The following is a 21,274-nucleotide window of genomic DNA, read 5'->3' as shown; positions in this document are numbered from 1 at the left end:
TTTCCCCTGATTCTGCTTTCTTTCCCACAAATCCTTAACCCATTATTCAAGTCCTTTGATTCTGTTGCTCCATATGATCCAAAGTATGTAATCTTTTCATCCTGAAGTGCATAACCTTGCATTTTGCAACATTAAGTTGATAATCATTATCCTCTACCCACATTACCAGTTTATTTAAATCATCCTGCATAAGATATCTGTATCACTTTTATCAACTATTGCTCAGTTTTGCATCATCATCAGCAGCAAAGAATTAAATCCCCCCCCCCCGAATTCATGCCCTGTATCATTAAAATACAGGGTATTTTTATTAAAGAGTATTGGCCATAGTACAGAGCCCTGAGGCACTCCGCTAGTCACCCTTGTTCACCTTGATTCCACCCCGTCATTACTATCTGCTGCCTGTCTGTCAGCCAACCCTCTCAATGCAGGACTTTGATTATAGGACAAGTTACACGATTTCTTGAACAGATACTTGATGGGAAGTGATGCCAAAATTATTACCTCAACTGAGGGCATTGACTACATCTTCTGTAAGTGGTTCTGACAATCATCATAGCCATATACAGAAGATGAGGTCAGCGCCTCAGAACTCAATTATCTTCAAACTTTTTATAGGCAATTACCACAATCCTTGTAAAATAGACAGAATACTGCACACTCTCATTCCTTCCACTTCTGACATTGAGGTCACAATAAGCCAGCTCCTCATGCACATTCCGTAGTGTATAAAATTCCATGTACCTGCAAATTATTTTGCTTTGAACAAATCACCAAATTTTTTAACCATCCATCTTGAAAACCATAAAAATAGCATTTGCTATTATTCTGGCTAGGCAGGACTGGCAGACCATCTTCACACACGATTAAATGGAAGAAGAAAGCTGAGCTGTCTTCTTCCATTTAATGTCAACTGACTTCTGGTATGGCATGATGTAATTGTACTTCAATTATCCTACATGTCAATTATCAGAATAGTAAATTGCTTTCTCATTGTGGTTGGATAAGCAGTAGAATATTGTATATGCATAAATTACACCTCCACATTTTAAATACTCCAAAAACTACTTTCCAGTATTAGTTGTTTGGACTTCTGCCAATTATTCAAATCCTCTTACCCCCCCCCCCCCCCACAACTATCTGATTATTTTAAATAGTTCTCTCTAAGCAAGGGGGGGATGGATGTCATGTAATTTACAATGCTTATGATTCCCTTTTCAATAATCATGACTTTCATCCTCTGTTGAAAAAGCATATGTTTTTTTCTCCTAAGTGCATTAGGATCTTACTTGGCTTCTCAGATGAAGGTTAGTTAACTAGTCACAAATTGATGGAGCGCTATTTATCCTACCTGAAACTTGGGTTGAACCTTGAGTTATCAGCTTAAAATTCAGCTGAAATTTAAGTGGATAACTTAAATTATAGCTGAATTACTTTAAATTTCTTTATACTTGATGTGTAACAAAGTTATATATTTTGTTATATTGCTTTACAACTTGAATGGTTGGAATATTGTCTTCAGATCCTTGATTGGAGAGCAGTGATGCTATCCACTTCACTTGCTGGAGGTAAGTTCTTTCAACAAGTTAGCAAACCAGATATAACAGATATAAAGTAAAAGCTGCATAAAGGGGTTTTATAAAGTTGATGTAAAGGAAATTTTTCAACATATTCTCACACAGTGAGTCTCCTGACTCCCTGGAGATACTGAATAATATTCTTTCCAAAGTCCCCATTAGAATTCTTTACTTTTCTATCCTTCCAGACTACTTCACTGTGTGTTTTCTTGACTGAGTTGATCAGGACTTTTTTTTTACCAGATTTTACTATCTCTTTCCTGCTTGATATGATTTACTTGTAAAATATTTCTTAAAAAATACTGCTTTAGTAATATATGCAAAACTTACATTTTGTTACATCTATATATATATATATTTTTATTTTTTTTAATTTATTTTTTTTTTTGTAAATATATATTATCTATCTTGAATTGTGTAATGTATTCTTGTTTAAAATTTTCTTTCATTAGGTTACTTTAGCTGAAAGAAGTTCAGGACCACCTGAGGGGCGCCATTTTCATGGTGCCACAATGATTGGAGATCACATATTTGTGTTTGGAGGGCTTGGTAAACATGAAGTACTCAGTGACTTTTGGAAATTCAATACTGTTGAAAAAACTTGGGAGAAGTTACCTGTAAGTTCAGAGGATAAATTTTCTGCCTTACTTTATAAAATGTCTGTTGACTTTGAATGTTCCGTGGCAGAATCCATGGAGATATGTGACTGGAATGGTTTGTCAAAAAAATTATGCATCCCTAACCCACTTTCTGAAGCTATTTTAAATAAAGTAAATTTTTGTTAAGGTGGTTTTGGGATTTTTCAAAGAAGTTTTTAAGTTGTCATGGTTTTGTGTTTATATTTGTATTTTTATTTATATTTGTTTCATTATAATGAAACAAATATAAATATAGCCGGCAAAGGTTGGTCGATTGGTAGAGCCTCTGCTACTAATGGCTCATGAAAAGTTAAGTAAGTTTAAGCGCAGTTAGTAGTTTGTTGGAAGGGTACCAATCGTTCACTGCTGTTGGCACACTCTCCCTCGATGAGTCTTTGGACTCCCTGGAGGTGTCACATAATAATAATAATAATAATTTAAAATCATTATGAAGAAACTGAGTATAATACTTTTCTAAGTGTTTTCATAGCTTATCATACATTTTCTCATTAACTAATATGACATGTTTTAAATTAATTTATCTTCAGTGCACATAGCTGTGACTTCCACTCATTCTTGATCATCACTTCCCCCACCACACACACACCCTCAAAAAAAAAAGTATTACTCTCTTACATTACTTTCTATATAACTTTTAATGATGGCCTGTTATTTCCTCTTTCCCTTTCTGTGCTGTGAATAATCTTCTTTTGGGTTCAAATTCAGTATAGAATGCAAGGAACGTTTATTTATAAGAGTAAAAAAAAAAACAAAAACAAAGTTGAGACAGCCAATGTTAGCAACATTTATTAGGAAGTTTACCTATAAGTGATTTAGCACATGTTTTATGGGGATTGCAGAGTTTTCAACTCAAAAACTTGAGAATTTATGAATATGTACCCTACAAAACAGATTTACTTTGCAACACAACCTGCAATTAATAAGCACAGTAGATTCACCCTCATTGCTTTAGTTTTCAGCAGCATAATTCTGACTAATCTCTCTCTCTCTCTCTCTTATCTTCCATGATGGACTCTATTTGGAATCTTTTCATCCCAACAACAAAAAAATCCCTTCACATTGATTTTATCAGAATCTCAGGCCTCAACATGCAAACATTAATGATCTGCAGCATCACCACTTTCATACATTGAATGATCTATTATTCTTTACTGAATCTCAGTTATCCATATGATTGGCAATGATACCAGTTTAGGTTACCTCTATCATTTTTGTATACTGCTTTTCCATGGTCTGATGACTCTTTTTATCTCTTGATTCATTTACCTACTCAAACCAAATAACTGGCATAATTCTGACTGTCATGAGTGCATTTATTCTCCTCTCCACACAAATTTTCCAACTGTTATGAAAGCCTTTGTTCTCCAACAACTGTGCTAAAGAAGTTGAAGATAAAGTTCAATATATCTCAAATGGGTCAGGTCAAAATCCTCAGCTTCATACTTACCACGCTGCAGGCTGTACATGCAGGTACAGCCTGCAGCATCCATTAAAATATCAAAAAACCAAATTCAGTTTTGAAAGAGCCAAATGCAAAAAGGAAAGGATAGCCAAGTAGTATGGTCTCTCACTAAAGCTATTAGATACAACCTTTGCCTTTCATGCTTTCACCTCTCTTGCATCTAGATGGTGCCATGGTAACATCATTATCACATTTCTGATATGTAACCTTAAGGAGTATACATGTAAGTATTGCATGATTAAGTGTACATTATAAATAGTCTACTATTGATAGTTTTCTTACAAATTTATTTGTTATCTGTTGGATCAATTCTCAAATCTAACATTTCAGTCCTCTAAGACATCATTAACTGCACATTCTACCTATGCCTTTGTCATTTTCTGGGTGTTTTTCTTCCATTCTACATTAAACACCTATTTTTAGTAACCTTTCTTCTCTTATTCTGTTTAAGCAACTATTCCATGTTATATTACTTCTGTATTAACACAGCATTCAATGTTAACAGTTTCAAATTTCCTCTTTAATATTTTCACTTTTAATGTGATTCTGCCATTCATTTATGTTAACTTTCATAATTTTATCTAAGCTCTCATATCTGTGATCTCTATTTTTTGATTAGTTATTTGATTTTTAACTCAACTCTTGCATCCATTACTTAAAATGGGTTTAAATGGTGTTAGTATATTTGTAATTTCTCTGCTGTCTCTCTTATTCTATATGTGTATTATGTTATCTCTCACCAAATTTAATTTGCATCTTTGCTGAAAATTGTAGCAAAATAACTGAAATATTACTTGTTCTGTAGGTTTTCCATTGAAAATGTACCTGATGCTTTCTATAGTACTGGCTCCAGTTATTCAATTCAGTTAAGGAATCCCAAATATTTCTACTGAATTTTACTTTTTTACAATTTGCAGTGGGTTTATTTAAGAGTAAGACTTCATCTGCAAAGAGAAAAAGATGGGTTTAATATCTCCATTCTGATATCAGGTTTAATACCAGTCTGGTTGGCCAAGTCTTTAATATACATGTTCTCCAGCTAACAGGCTGTGGGTTCGATTTCTGCTGTAGGATGGATGGAATCATAGAATGGATGTCTATGATTGCCTTTAGATGAGAGATGAATTTCACTGTTCGTACGACCATCTCCCCACTTATCCAAGCTGTGAATAGGCTTGAAAAAAATTCCATATTGGTTCTCTAGGCACAGTTTTCATATTGTGTAATATAAAAAAAATAGAAAATACAACAAATAAATAAAATAAAAATAAGTTCTTACCTTGCCTGTAGTACTAATGTAGCTTAAAGTTTACAACGCATTTTTGAAAATTATGGAGACAACTACCGTGTTTGAATAAAAATTTTAGTTTAATATAACTAAAATCTACATTCGACGTTTCGACCTTTATGTCAAGGTTATCTTCTAGAGCATATGACTATACACAGAAAACAAGCTACACTACGACAATTGTTGGCCTGAACCTCTGGTGGGAAAAAAAAATTATACATCAACGCTAGAGTCCTATTATTAATGTTATCTGTTGGTTGTAGACATACATTGGGTGCAACAACAAGTCTATGTATCTATCTATATACATATATTAACATCATGATTATTCATGTACATTCCAGCCAGTTGGTATGGAATGGTTTCTAATACTAGCTGAAGATTGGCTAGAGTCCTGACTTATGCTGGATCTTATATATTAGGTGGGCTGAATGTGTGCCATCCAGATCCTTGGAATTTTCATGCCATCTTTGTTGTTGATATTTGGGTGGTTTATCAGGATTTCGCAGGCTTCCTTAAATTTCCTTTCATACCAGGTTTTTGTGTGGTGTAAAGAGTGGTGCTTTTCCGGTTCATTTGGTGTAAGGTGTTGAGCACGTGATCTGAGAGGCCTGCTTCACCATAATGGTTATATTTAATGTGTCTAATGTGTTCTTTCTTGCGTATAGGGATTGTCTGTCCTGTTTCACCAATGTATGGTAAGTTACAGGTGCAGCGGATGCAATAGACTCCAGGATGTGCCAATGGGAGAAGAGGATCCTTAGAGGAGCTGAATATGGTTTTAAGTTTAGTGGGTGGCTTAAAGGTGGCATTGAGGTTATAATGTTGTAGAATTCTGTTGATTTTTTCCGATAACCCTTTAATGTACGGGATGGCTATGGTTTTACTGTAATCTAGATTCGTTTTTGTTGTTGTTTTATGGAGTATTTTATTAATACTATTTTTGTTATAGCCATTATTTATGAATGTGTCGCTGATGATTTTTTAGTTCTTGTTTCAGGGCTTGCTGGTTGGAGCAAATTGTTATAGCTCTGTTTTTAAGGGTGTTAATGACTCCATATTTATGTGATGGGTGGTGGTATGAATTAGCATGTATGTATTGGCCAGTGTGTGTCGGTGTTCGGTAGACCGTGAAGGATAGACTGCCTGAAGGAAGACGTGTGTCTAGGAATGGGAGCGAGTTTTGATTTTCGATTTCAGTGGTAAATTGTAGGCATTCGTATTTTTTGTTCAGGTGGCTAAGGAATGTGTTTAGCGTTTGTCGCCCGTGTGGCCAGATCGCGAACATGTCGTCAATGTATCTAAGCCAGACTGCCGGTCTTAGCGTGGCGAATCAAGAGCCCTTTGCTCAAAGGTTTCCATGTAGAAGTTAGCAATTTGGGGGGGGAATAGTGGTGAGCCCATTGCTGTACCTTCTTTTTGTAGGTAAAATTTGTTTTGCCACACAAAATAACCGGACTGTAGTTTGTGGGCAAAGAGGGCTGTAATGTTGGGTGGAAATTTGTTCTGTAGCAGGAGAATTGTGTCATTGATGGAAACATTAGTGAAAAGGGCAGGAACATCGAAACTGACTAAGTCTTCTTTGTCAAGTGTTATGTTTTTAATTTTGTTTATAAAGTGTTGGGTGTTCTTTATGTAGAAGGGGGAATGACCTACCAACTCCTTGAGTGTTGACGCTAATTTCTTGGCTAAGTAGTAATTGGGACTGTCTATTCCTTCCACAATTGGTCGAAGGGGAATATTTTGTTTGTGTATTTTCGGGACCCCATATATTCTGAGGATGGGGGGGGCATAGCGGGGTTTGAGTTTTTTAACTCTGTCCAGTGGCCAAGAAAACTACTCAAGTCTGTCACTTCTTGGCCACCGGACACGGTTATAAAACTCAAACCCCACTACGCTTGCTCTCCCTAGACTATATGGGGTCCCTGAAAATACACAAACAAAATGTTCCCCTTCGACCAATTCAGAAAGGAATAGACGGTCCCAATTACCACTTAGCCAAGAAATTAGCGTCAACACTCAAGGAGTTGGTAGGTCATTCCCCCTCCTACATAAAGAACACACAACACTTTATAAACAAAATTAAAAACATAACACGTGACAAAGACGACTTATTAGTCAGTTTCGATGTTTCTGCCCTTTTCACTAACGTTCCCATCAATGACACAATTCTCCTACTACAGAACAAATTTCCACCCGACATTACGGCCCTCTTTGCCCACATACTACAGTCCATTTACTTCGTGTGACAAAACAACAAATTTTACCTACAAAAAGAAGGTACAGCCATGGGCTCACCACTATCCTCCCCCCCCCAATCGCTAACTTCTACATGGAAACTTTTGAGCAAAGGGCTCTTGATTCTGTCATGCTAAGACCGGCAGTCTGGCTTAGATACGTTGCCGACGTGTTCGCGATCTGGCCGCACGGGCTACAAACGCTAAACACATTCCCTAGCCACCTGAACAAACAACACGAATGCATACAATTTACCATCGAAATCGAAAATCAAAACTCGCTCCCATTCCTAGACACACTAGTCACACGTCTTCCTTCAGGCAGTCTATCCTTCACGGTCTACCGAAAACCGACACACACTGGCCAATACATACATGCTAATTCGTACCACCACCCATCACAAAAATATGGAGTCATTAACACTCTTAAAAACAGAGCTACAACAATTTGCTCTAACCAGCAAGCCCTGAAACAAGAACTAAAAAGCATCAACGACACAGTCATAAATAATGGCTATAACAAAAATACTATTAATAAAATACTCCATAAAACAACAACAAAAACGAATCTAGATTGTAGTAAAACCATAGCCATCCCATACATTAAAGGGTTATCAGAAAAAATCAACAGAATCCTACAACATTATAACCTCAATGCCACCTTTAAACCACCCACTAAACTTAAAACCATATTCAGCTCCTCTAAGGATCCTCTCCTCCCATTGGCACATCCTGAAGTCTGTTGCATCCGCTGCACCTGTAACTTACTGTACATTAATGAAACATGATGGACAATCCCTATACGCAAGAAAGAACACATTAGACACATTAAATATAACCATTATGGTGAAGCAGGCCTCTCAGATCACGTACTCAACACCTTACACCAAATGAACTGGAAAAGCACCACTCTTTACACCACACAAAAACCTGGTATGAAAGGAAATTTAAGGAAGCCTGCGAAATCCTGATAAACCACCCAAATATCAACAACAAAGATGGCATGAAAATTCCAAGGATCTGGATGGCACACATTCAGCCCACCTAATATATAAGATCCAGCATAAGTCAGGACTCTAGCCAATCTTCAGCTAGTATTAGAAACCATTCCATACCAACTGGGATGTACATGTATAATCAAGATGTTAATATAATATATGTATATAGATAGATACTTGTTGTTGTACCCAATGTATTTCTACAACCAACAGATAACACTAATAATAGGACTAGCGTTGATGTATAATTTTTTTTTTTTTTTTTTTTTTTTCACCAGAGGTCAGGCCAATAATTGTTATAGTGGTTGGTCAGTAACTTTAACAAACCAGTTTGATTGTCGTGTAGCATGTTTTCTGTGTATAGTTATATGCTCCAGAAGATGACCTTGAAATAAAGGTCGAAATGTCGAATGTAGATTTTAGTTATATTAAACTAAAGTTTTTATTCAAACATGGTAGTTGTCTCCATAATTTTCAAAAATGCATTCGGATCACCGAGAAAGGATAAAGTTTACAACCTTTGGTGGGTTGGATTCGTTAAAAAAAAAACAAAAACTCGAAATGAGATCCATGTAGATGATGAATAATAGTTTAGATAGCATACGTGCTCCCTTCTCTTACACCTTATGTCACATCACGTCAAACTATTTTACTATTCCCATTTGAATTCTAACAGTCACTTTACAACTTAGGCATAGGCTGTATATTGCTCTGTATAAATGTGCTGTTTACCTCCATATAATTCTAGGATTTTAAACAACTTTTCTTTAGTCACCTTATTGTATGCCTTTTCTAGATGAGCAAAACTTAAATACAGCCTTGTTTTTTATACTTCTGTCTTGACCATTTGTCTAAAGTAAAAATCTAATTTAGACAATCTCTATTCCTGAATCTTTCTTCTAGTTCTCCAAATTTCCTTTCATAATTTTTCTTATTTTCTTTTTTCTTTTATAATCTTTCAAATGTTATTATTATTATTATCTGAGACCTCCAGATAATCAAAGATTCATCGAGGGAGACTGTACATCACTCAAACCAGCTGTCATATATCTTCCCTTAAATTCATTTGTACTAGATGCACTCACAACCTCTAAAGGCAAACTATTGCACTCACTGCTATGTGAAAGAAAAACCTAGCTGTTATCCCCTTTCTTGGCTGCGAACAAACTTAACTTTCATAGATGCTCCTGTGTTCTGTCTCCACCTTACATATAATGAAAGATTTCACCATACGATATCCTATAATACCCATTCAGAAGTTTATAGACCTCTATCATATTACCTCTTTCTCCTGTTAACCAGAATCTGTAATTCACATGATAAAAGTCTGTTATAATCTAAAATTCCATAATTCCAATATAATCTTTTTAACTTTTCCTTGCATCCTTTCAACAGCTTCCTTGAACCTGGGAGACCAAATCTGTCCACAATAGTCCAGATGCAGTTTTATCAAGGCCTTATAAGGAGGCAAAATGACATTCTTACATATCAGGGTTTGCTTCAACATTGCAATTATCCTCTGAGTTGTATTTGCAACTTTTGTTATGTGACCTTTGAACTTCAAATTCCTATCCACCATTATGCCAAGATCCCTAGCCTCATCGGTTTCTTATAGCATAACCCCACTAATGTAATATGCCACTGGAAATCTCATCACACCAAAGTGTATAACTTTACACTTTCTCCTGACTTTGCAGTCTGATACTTCTACTCTCAAGCATCTCTGACCACTTGCCATGCACTACTGACATTCTTTCCTTGTAGCTTCTCAAGCTATGGTACTGTTCCAAGATGACTGCTGAGTCTCTCATAAACACCATCCTTATAATTGAACATAAATCCCTTCTTGACAGAAAACACGTTTTTGGCAACTTCCCAGAACAAGACTGCATGGTCACTCTATCCCCCAATTGGAGGTAGAGTGTCTACCTTGGTTATGGATACATTTTCTTATTCTACTATCAGATCCATCATCCTCATACTCCTCGTTCCCCTCTATAACATATTGTTTCATGTAATTATCCCCTATCAACTGTATAAATCCTACTTCCATCTTGCTATGCTCCCTTTTCTCCCTCCAGTCGATGTCCCCATAGTTAAAGTCTCCCATAATAATTGTTTAGCCTACACTCATTGTGCTGATTTGCTGATACATGGTATCTATATCTTCCTGTGTACCCCCCCAGTCTATAGCAGCACTCAACAACATATTTTGTTTTATTTGCCTCTATTTCACACCAGACAGTCTCAAATGAATCAGCTCCTTTAGACATAATATCCTCTTTAACTTCTAATTGTTGGTTGTAATTCTGCAGCTATCATCAGCAATACCCCAGCTCCTATTCCTTCTATCCTCCCTGAAAATACTTTACATTCTATCCCTATAACTATATAATTTTCAGCCATCCAGGTCTCAGTGATGCCTATAATTTTTGGCAAAATTGAGCTTACCAATGCCCAAAACTCCTCACCCTTATTACTGATTCTTGCATTCATGTACAAGCATTTCAACCCTTTGTACCCATAGTTACTCTTGTGTAATGTCATTACCAACCAATTTAAATTTGGAGACCTGTGAAATCCTGTTTGGCATTGCACCATCATTACTGTAAATGAAACAATCTGTGAAAGACAGTAGCAGAAAATATTCATGAAAAATACAAAAGGAGTGCATTTCAATGCTTGGAGATAGAAAAAAAAATGAAAATCAATAGAAATATTCCGGTTTTGTGACCACATGCTTATAAGAGAACTGTTTTTAAAAAACTAAACAAGTACTAAAAATAATCCGACAAGTTTCGTTAGTCATAAGACTGACATCTTCAGGGATAAAGAGAACTAATAGTTTAAACACAAACTATAAGAAATTAAGAAAATCAAGTTCATTAAGAAATTACGACAGATGATATTTGACCAGTAATGCTGATTTATGGAGGTATAAAAGATTTTCAGTGTCTGCTTTGCATAATTCAGAGGACCTAGTCAGAAGGTTGAATTCCAAATGAATGGAATAGAGCTCTTATAGTTTCCATCTATTAAAAGGGGAAATAAATCTGAATGTGAGAATTACAGGAGAATTTCTGTACTAAGTGTTTCAAGTAATATATATGTAAGCATATTTTGGAAGAGGCTAAGAAAAATTGTGGAAGAGAAACTTGGAGAAGAACAATCTGGGTTCAGACGAAATAGAAATTGTCCAGATCAGATTGTCACTTTATGGCAAATAGATGACAAATCATAGAAATATAACAAGAATCTGTACTTGAGTTTTGTAGATCTGCAAATGGCTTATGACAAGGTGCCCATAGAAAAGCTTTCAAAACACTACAATAATGGTGTAAATGGAACATAATAGTGCTCAAAGTCTGCAATTAGAATTGAAGGAAATACAGAAGGATGATTAGCATAAAATGGGTACACACTATTATTATTATTATTATCTGACCTCCGTATGAGGGTCAGATAAGTGATGTGATGAGTCCTTTGACTCATCACAGGAGATCTATGCTCTCTCATGCCAGAAGATCATTGAACCATGCCTTTAACTCATTCACAGTTTTCCCACTTACCACACTTTCAGATAATGCATTTCACTCATCAATCATTCTGCATGCAAAGAACCTGCTTCTCACACCCTCATTATATACTTCAATGGATGGCTTTGAGTTCTGCCCTTACTGCCCTCTACTTTATGATATATCTTCTCCACATTAATCTGATAACAACCCCTTACCAACTTATATGTCTCAATCATATCCCCTCTTTTTCTATTCACAAGCCTCTGTAAGTTGCATTCCCTTAATCTCTCCTCGTACCTGACATTCCATAGACTTGACACTAACTTAGTGAACCTTCTCTGAAATAAATCCTCATCACTTTTGCAAACCAGTTGACCAAATCTGTACACAGTAGTCCATATGTGGCCTCTTCACGGTGTTTAACTATAGAACCACATCATGTCACGTTCTTCCTCAGCATTGCCATAATTCGTTGGGATGTTCTTACAAATGTAGCATGTGAGCCCTAAGCTTCCAGTCTCTGCCCATCATCATCTCTTCCACCTCCTTCAAAATTTCTCCATTAATTGTATACTCATCATCCCAACCATGCATTTTGCAATGTTAGACTGATAGATCCAATCATTTGTCCACTTGCATAGTCTATTCAGATCCTTCTGCAGGCCACAGCATCTGCTCTACTTCTCATAGTCCTTCTCAACTTTGCATCATTGGCAAACAGCTACACATCTCCAATTAAACCAATCCCAATGTCATTAAGATATAAGTATGGTCCCAAAACAGATCCCTGCAGCACTCCACTAGTGACCTTCTTCTTTTGGGATGCCTCTCCTCCATATACAACCTGCTGATACCTGTCTGACAGCCAATCAACTATCTAACTTACTAGTCTGTTATCTAATCCCATCCATTTCAGTTTAGCTACCAGCTTGTCATGTGACAGTTTATCTAAGGACTATGAAAAATCCAAGTACATCACCATATATGCATCACCTTTATTGAATGAGTTTGTCACCTTGTTAATATGTAAGTGGATTGCTGAAACATGACCTCCCCCCCCCCCCAAGAAAATCATGCTGACCATCATCAAGAATACTGCTATTATCAACCCACTTCTGAATCCTAATCCTCTCCAACTTTTCTAATACCTTAAGAAAAATCACAGACACACAGATTGGCCTATAATTTGTAGTCTTAGTCTTATCCCCTCCCCTCCCCCCCTTATGAAATGGAATAATTTTTCCCACCTTTCATTCCTTTGGGACTTGCCATGTTGCAAGACTAATATTAATTAGTTGCATCAAATTAATGGCAGTGCCATTAAGTTCATAGGACATTCCCTCAAAACACATAGCAATATGCTGTTAAATCCTACTGCCTTATTAACATCATGTTGCCTTCACAAGGTTGAAAAACACTGATAAGCTGATCATTGAATAATTCAGCTATATCCCCTACATTGGTTACCAATCTGCTAAAATCATCAACTATCATCATCCTCCCATTGTAATTTTTCTTCTACTTACATCATATCAAAAGAACTCCCTAGGATTTTTCTTAGCTTTACTGGCAAATTTCTTCTCATACTGAATTTTTGCTGCCTTTACCAACCGAGTTATCATCCTGGCCTGCTCTCTATACTCTTTATGCAACTGATGATTCCCAGCATTCATCTTGCGTTGCTTCCACAGTGCCTTCTTCTTCCAGATTTCATGCTTAATCTCTTCATTCATCCATTTTACTCCCACCTTGTTTAGTCTTTTCACCTTTAGGATATACTCAGACACAGCATCCATATCCTTCTTACTGAACTTCTGTTTCCACGCTATAGCTCCCAGTTGTGTCCTAAGCTTTCCATAATCAACAGCCCTGTAGTTCCACGTATATCCCTTTTATAGACATTCTCATGTGGATGGTTACAACCCAGGTGATCACTTTATAGTTCACTTCTCTTCTTTACAGATCACTTCTCTCTCTCCAGCTGGGGGAAGATTAAGATTGGACACTCCAATCACAATCACATCCTCTGATGATATAACCAAATGTAAGACTCTTAACATGGCCTTTAAGAACCCGAGAGATTCATTCTCCTTATTTGCTGATGCCATCCATCTCTTCATTCCAATCAGTATTGCCATAGTTGAAATCATCCATGATGATCACCCTTTGCTTGCTCACTAAGCCAAGTTACCAAGAGACATTTCTTTGTCTCCACTTTCTACATTCCCTGGCATATTGCAATACCTCATCAAATTTCTCCTTGTATCTCAACTGCAGACAAAATTTCCCTGCTATCATAAGCAGCACTCCTCATCCCTTGTTGCCTTTCCTATCTTCATGAATAATATCATATCTCTCCATTTCTATTCCCATCAAGATGTTATTCTCATCCAGCTGTGTTTCACTTATTTCGACTATTTTGGGACCCATAAACTCAATCAGTGCAACAATTTCATGTCCCTTATTTTTGCCATCCATAAATAAACATTACAGTTCATTTCTTGGTCTATAGCAGTCCTATTCATGCTGTCTCCCATCTGTGACTTCTCGCCTGCTCCTGTCTGCTCATCTTTTGCCTCATATAGCCTTCCAGACTAAACCCTCCATGTATTTATTCCTGGCCATTTCATTCCTATGTTGATCATTCACATACGTGCATTCATTTCATTACTACTTCCAGAATCCACTCTTCTTACACTGTATCCTCCCTAGCCCACCCTGTTTCTCTGTCCAACTTGCTTTCCTGTTGTCACATTATCTTCTCTGTTCACAATCACATCAGTCTCACCTAGTCCACTCTCCTGCTCATTCACATCATCTTCGACTTTCAATGATACCATGTTGGCATTACTCATTACACTTCCCTCCAGCAACAACCTTTCCAAATGACTCACTCCAAAACCATTCAGATGCAGTACATCACACTTATACAGCTCCATTCATCCCTGAAACTCATCCCACATGCTCACAAACTGCAATCCTTTCTCTTTACACATATCTGTTAACATTCCATTCAAGATCTTTTCTTATTCATCATCTGTATGGTTTGCATTATGAAAGAAAGTGCCATTAAATCTGACAATAGAAGCACAGATATCAGACTTGGGTCTTTGCTTTATGCAGATAATGTGCACTCCTAAATGCATCTGGTCCAAGTCTAGAGTTCTCCAACTAAATTTTATAACAGTTGCAACAAATTTGTCATGAAAATCAGCAATAAAAAGACCAAACTGTGAAAATAGGAAACATAGAAAACTTCAGCTGTATTCTTAATGGAGAACCTGTAGAACAAGTAAAATATTTCTGCTGTTTATACACAGTTTATAGGGAATGTAGTAAATCAAATGTGGAAAGAAACAACAGAATATGGTGCGCATCCAGTGGAATAGCTTTATATGGAATAATAGAGAAATTAGCCAAAACACTAAACTAGCAGTATACAAGACAGTGCTCAAAATCAGGTTTAAGTTAGGAATAAAGCACTTGATAAAATGCAAGAGATTATGTATATGATAGTTCTGAGAAAAATTAGGGGAGTAAAACAGATGGCATAAATGGCAGAATCATATTAAAAATGAAAATATTAAGAAGTAACTTGACCTTGTTAGTATATAATTATGTAGGATCAGAGCCAAAATCCCCTTCCTCTTGTGAGGCAAATGTTTATGCCGAAGTAGACCTTCCAGCGATGTACTGGTCCTTTTCTTTCTCTTTTTTTTTCTTTTTTTGCTTTTCTTCTCTTAATCTTTGCTTACTTCTCCTGAGCCTTTTTTTTTTTTTTTTTTTTGGTCCTCTCTTCTGGACCAGCTTTTGTCATGTGGTGCGACCTGTAGATATCTGGAAAAGAGGATCCTGATAGACTTGCATGTTTTTGGCCTCTGCTTCAGCAAGATGGATCTGAAATGAGATAAAAACTAATAACATTAAAACTTAGCCTAGAATCCTTAAAGAAACTCGGCTCTCCCAATGACTTTTCTGTTTATTGAGGTTAACTTGTTTCCTTTCAAGTAGCCAAAAACCAATATTAGCCATTGTTGTCAGGATTGTATATATAGCGACCAAAATTTAGAAATTTTTTGACTATCATTCTTGTTTAAATTTGGCTGCTTTTTGAAAGTCTTGCATACCTCTTAAAAGTTTCTTTTATATGATGCTAGCTGTGTTAATGTAGTGTGTGTATGTATGTACACATTCCTGAAGATGACCTTAATATAATAAATCAGTGAATGATGTTTTTATTTTAAATTGTAGTTGATTCATAAATTTGATATGAGTTCCATTTACACTGAAAGAAAGGGTAAATGTTTGGCCATTTTGACATATAACTATCACTCTTTTCAACTCCTCCCCCCCCCTTCCCAGTGATGGTACTGGCCCTTTTCATTCTTCCTCTTTCTTTTTGCTTTTCTTCACATAATCTTCGCTATACTTCTCCTGAGTTTTTTTTTTTTAATATCCTATCTTCCAGGCTACTATTACTGGGATCTGATGCCTTCTCCCCTATGTTTGCTGTGCCTTGACATCCAAAAATGGGAATCCTGGTAGTCTTGCACTACTTTGGCCTCTGCTTCAGCAAGATGGGTGGTCCTGGATGGCCCAGACTGGTTTATTTGGCTAGTGGGCTTGCATGCAAGGGTCAGGTGTGCTGGAGTAAGTCTCCTTTCCTATATTCTAGGAATATGGCCCAAGGTTTGCTATGGTGCTCATATAGAATTCAGGGAAACCCTGGCATTCCACTCTGGAGCGCAGTCATTGCTTGCTGGCGAGTGGGCTCCATATGTAGCTCCTTGGTGGGTGAGAAGTTCTGGTTCTGAAAAACAAAATACTTGGGCATGAATTCTTCATCCTCAATTGTTTCAGGGGGCCCTAACAAACTCCCAAACAAATTGATAAACCTTTTGATAACAGAAGTAAGAAACAAAAAGCATATGATACCAGTATAAATGTACTAGTCTTTTTCTGATCATCCATGCAGGTGAAAAAGCAATAGGGAAAATGTCACCCTTCTTTATTCAAAAGGGTTTGGAGGAATTAGCAACTTCTCCCCAAAAAGTTAAGAAACCACATTCTGGTGATGTCCTTGTAGAAACATCAGGTCAACAACATTCCAGAAAACTACTCAGAGCAGCATCACTGGGTGGAATACCAATAACAGTCACACACCATAAAGCACTCAATTCCTATAGAGGAGTGATCTCAGAATTGAAACTCCTTTATGTCCTGATGAGAACATATGTTCAGAGCTGAAAGATCAGGGGGTGACAGACATGAGGTGCATCCCGATCTTTAGTGATAGTCACTTGTTTCCAACCAGAAATCTCATCTATAAAAGCAAGGTATATCAATTGTCCTTTTAGACTGTACATCCATAATCCACTAAGATGCTTCAAATGCCAGAAATATGGACATGCCCAAACTTCTTGTTATGGCTCAGTCACCTGTGCCCGACATGGTAGTAAAGAGCATGATGGAAAGCTAAATGTGTAAACTGTCATGGATATCGTGCAGTGTACTCTCTTGCATGTCAGAAATGGAAAGATGAAAAAGAAATACAAAAATGTCGAAAGAGAACAAAATATATCATATCAGGTTTCAAAAAGGAAGTTAGCCACCATTACACCTTTCTGAGATCATCTTAGGTTGAGAAGAGGTCCTGACTCTTGGCAAGTCAATTGTCATTACTATCCCAAAACCAGGCAAGGATCAAGCACAGGCCAACAATTATCGTCCAATTGCTCTGACTAGCTGTCTTTGTAAGGTCTTCGAAAAAATGGCAAACACATGGCTTCTTTGGTACTCTGAGAGCAACAAACTTCTTTTCAACACATAATGTGGCTTTCGTAGACACCGTTCGACCTTGGACCATTTAGTCTGTTTCAAAACATGTATAAGAGATGCTTTTTCTGAAATGAGAATGTGTGGTTTCAGTGTTATTTGATATGAAATAAACTTGTAACACAGCCTGGGGATATGGCATATTAAAACACCTGTTTAATCTTAGTCTGAGAGGACATCTTGTTTTTATAAAAACTTTCCATCCAGCAGAGTTTTTCAAGTCCTAGTGGGAAGCAGTTATCTCGGCCATATCACCAAGAAGAGTGAGTTCTTCAAGGCTCTGTCTTAAGTGTGATCCACTTTGCTATTAAAGTGAAATCAATTCCTGAACAGCTTCCTTTTGCAGTAGGCAATTGCATTTATGTTGATGACTTCACAATTTACTGTCACTCCTGCAATATGAGGGTCACTGAAAGACAACTTCAACAATCAATCAATCATGTCTCTTCATACACTCTTTTTCATGGGTTCAGCTTTTCTGTAGAAATAAACTATCTGTGTACACTTCTGCTGGAAACACACTCTTCATTCAAAATATTATTCAAAATATGGGGCAAAATATTATCCCAAGGCCAAGTACTTGGGACTCATCTTTGACAGAAAGCTAACATTCTTTACAGTTCTGCGAGGGAGAGCATGCTCTGGTGGTTTAACCTTTTCCATCATCAGCATATCCGAATAGCTACTGGTGTGTTTTGGAAAAGGTTAAACCACCAGAGCATGCTCTCCCTAGTCCATGTAGGATGATCTGAATGGGAAACTCCTCTATCACTTAGAAGAAAATATTTCTCTCTAAATTATGCCCTAAAGATAAAGTCCCCCATTCAGATCATCCTACATGGACTAGTCTCTTCTCTGTACGTTAGAGGTCCAGTATCACATACACAGCAGACTACAATTCATCCTTTTGGCATGCACATTAAAGAGGCTATGAAAGCTATTGGCATGAATGTTGACATTATCTACACCAAACAAAACAGGGCATTGCAGGCTTGCACTGCATCTTGTACCATCTCACTTTGTCAACTACAGAAGTCTCATACATCATCATCATCTGTCTACCTTGAATTGTTTAATGCATACAGAGCAGCCCATCTGATTTCTTGCCCATCTATACTGATGGTTCAAGATCAGAGATCTTGGTTGGACAAAATTACAGCAATCATGTGGGATCTGGCTGGAGATAGTAATGTTAGGAAACAGCAGCACAGATCTCACTCGGTTGCTGTAATTTTATAGCAGAGTTGCATGCCATTTAGCTTACACATATAAAACTTCTACCAATGGTGTGTAATTTATACAGATTCTTTGAGTTCTTTACGGCCTATCTCCTGTGCAATGTATAATCCACATCCAGTATTTGGTGAAGTGTTACACCTTTTGTACAAAATAAAGACCCTTAATTTTGATGTTGCAGTGTTGGGTTCCCAGTCACATTGGAACTAAGGGAAATGACATTGCAGATGCAGTTGCCAGATCACCTCATGCTTTTTTGACATACTGTTTGATGGTACCATATACTGTATACAAACAGTTTATAAAATCAAGGTTAATTGTCCAATGGCAATACTCCTGGCAGGAAGCACTGAAAAACAAATTGCATGAAATTAAGCATTGGCAGTCTAGTCAACGTAGGAATAGAAGAGAGGAAGTTGTCCTTGTTAGGCTCCACATTGGTCACAGTCATCTTACACGAAAATGTCATTCCCCTTCTTAATTAATGAGAGCTGATGACCCACCTATGTGTGAGAAATGCAACATCAATCTCACCATTAGTGATATTCGGGAGGAGTGCAGGCGCTTCACATGAGAGAGGAATGACATTTTTACTTCTCTGACCAAGCTCTTATAATTCAGTCAGATGTTATCAGGCTGGGACAAATTGCAGGATATTTACAAAGAATTAATTTATTCAAACACATTTGATTATAAATTTATTTTTATGTACATACTGCATTGTAGATACTAAACCTTGTACTTTTTTTTTACATCATTTATCTTCTTAAGACTGTGTATTAATACCTTGTATACATTACAATTTTTAATACCTGGTGTAGATAACCATTAATAATACCAATAGTAGATAAATATTTATTAATACCTTTAATATGCAGATACTTAACACTTTATATATACATTTTATATTTAAGTTAAGGGATATTACATCCATTATTGTTTCATAGCCGAATAAGAAACTCAAAGAGTTTCATGCCGAATATAGTAAATATATAAAGTTCGGTGAGTCCAAGCATAAGCAAATACCTAGATAGTGTTACAACTGACCCTTTAGGGAGTGCAACACTGAGGCAACTCATGGTAAGGGTGGAGCAAGCTCCGATCACTATTCTTGATATTTCCCCATAATCTGAAACCCAGCTCCTAGGAGCTGTATTACTGTTCTACATTATGAGTGAGAGAAGGTCACTACCCATACCGGTTTCAACCTTTATTGAGGTCTCATCAGTGAGTAGGTAGACCCAGAAATACCAAGTTTGTAGCAAACAGAACTTACATATACCCTACTATGAGAATTGCCAAGAAGGTGTCCTAATAAATTATTAATTATATGAAGAGCCAAAGGCTTCAAATCGGCGACCTAAACTTATTGCTTACGCTTGGACTTGCCGAACTTTATATATTTACTATATTCGGCATGAAACTCTTTGAGTTTCTTATTCGGCTATGAAACAATATGGGATGTAATATCCCTTAACTTAAATAAGTTTAGGTTGCCGAATTGATGCCTTTGGCTCTTCATATAATTAATAATTTATTAGGACACCTTCTCGGCAATTCTCATAGTAGGGTATATGTAAGTTCTGTATGCTACAAACTTGGTATTTCTAGGTCTACCTACTCACTGATGAGACCTCAATAAAGGTTGAAACTGGTCTGGGTAGTGACCTTCTCTCACTCATAATGTAGAACAGTAATACAGCTCCTAGGAGCTGGGTTTCACATTATGGGGAAATATCAAGAATAGTGATCGGAGCTTGCTCCACCCTTACCATGAGTTGCCTCAGTGTTGCATTCCCTAAAGGGTCAGTTGTAACACTATCCAGGTATTTGCTTACACTTGGACTCGCCGAACTTTATATATTTACTATATTCGGCATCAAACTCTTTGAGTTTCTTATTCGGCTATGAAACAATATGGGATGTAATATCCCTTAACTTAAATAAGTTTAGGTCGCCGAATTGAAGCCTTTGGCTCTTCATATAATTAACATTTTATATTATTCACTAATTTATCTCCTTATAACTATTTATTTATTTATTACATCCTAGGAGGTACATGCTATCACATACAATGCTTGTCCAACTGTGCCTTAAAGTGATTCAATATGTCTGCATTCACAACACACTCAGGCAATGCATTCCATTCACCAACCACTCTCCATGCAAAGAACCTACTCCTCACTTCTCTGCTCACACCTCCCTTATACAGTTTCCAGCGATGGCCTCTTGTTCTAACCCCCTCCCATTCTATGAAAAATCTCTTCCCTGTCAACCTGATAACCACCCCCGACTAGCTTATATGTCTCAATCATATCTCCCCCGCTTCCTCCTGTTCATGAGGCTTTGCAATTTACATTCTCTCAATCCACATTCCAGAGATCACTGACAATCTTTGTGAATCTTCTGTGGATCCTTTCCAGCATATCCTAATCATTATCATCAAAACCTGTTGACCAAATCT

At 36.9% G+C, this 21,274-nt stretch overlaps 1 protein-coding gene across 1 annotated transcript in view; it reads left to right on the top strand.

Annotated features, from left to right (window-relative positions):
* The window catches only part of Megf8 (multiple EGF like domains 8), a 752,012-nt gene that overhangs the window by 403,126 nt on the left and 327,612 nt on the right, over positions 1–21,274 (top strand). The window contains exon 21 of the mRNA XM_090404705.1: positions 2,030–2,194. Within this exon, the coding sequence (XP_090260831.1) occupies positions 2,030–2,194 (165 nt within the window). The remainder of the gene's footprint in view (positions 1–2,029; positions 2,195–21,274) is intronic.

This window comes from Typopeltis vanoorti, chromosome 1 (assembly GCF_054136105.1).
Source record: "Typopeltis vanoorti isolate ZY-2024b chromosome 1, IOZ_Tvanoo_1.0, whole genome shotgun sequence".
Classification (NCBI taxonomy): domain Eukaryota; kingdom Metazoa; phylum Arthropoda; class Arachnida; order Uropygi; family Thelyphonidae; genus Typopeltis; species Typopeltis vanoorti.
Note: the sequence above shows the minus strand (reverse complement) of the source record. Positions and strands in the feature narration are given on the sequence as shown.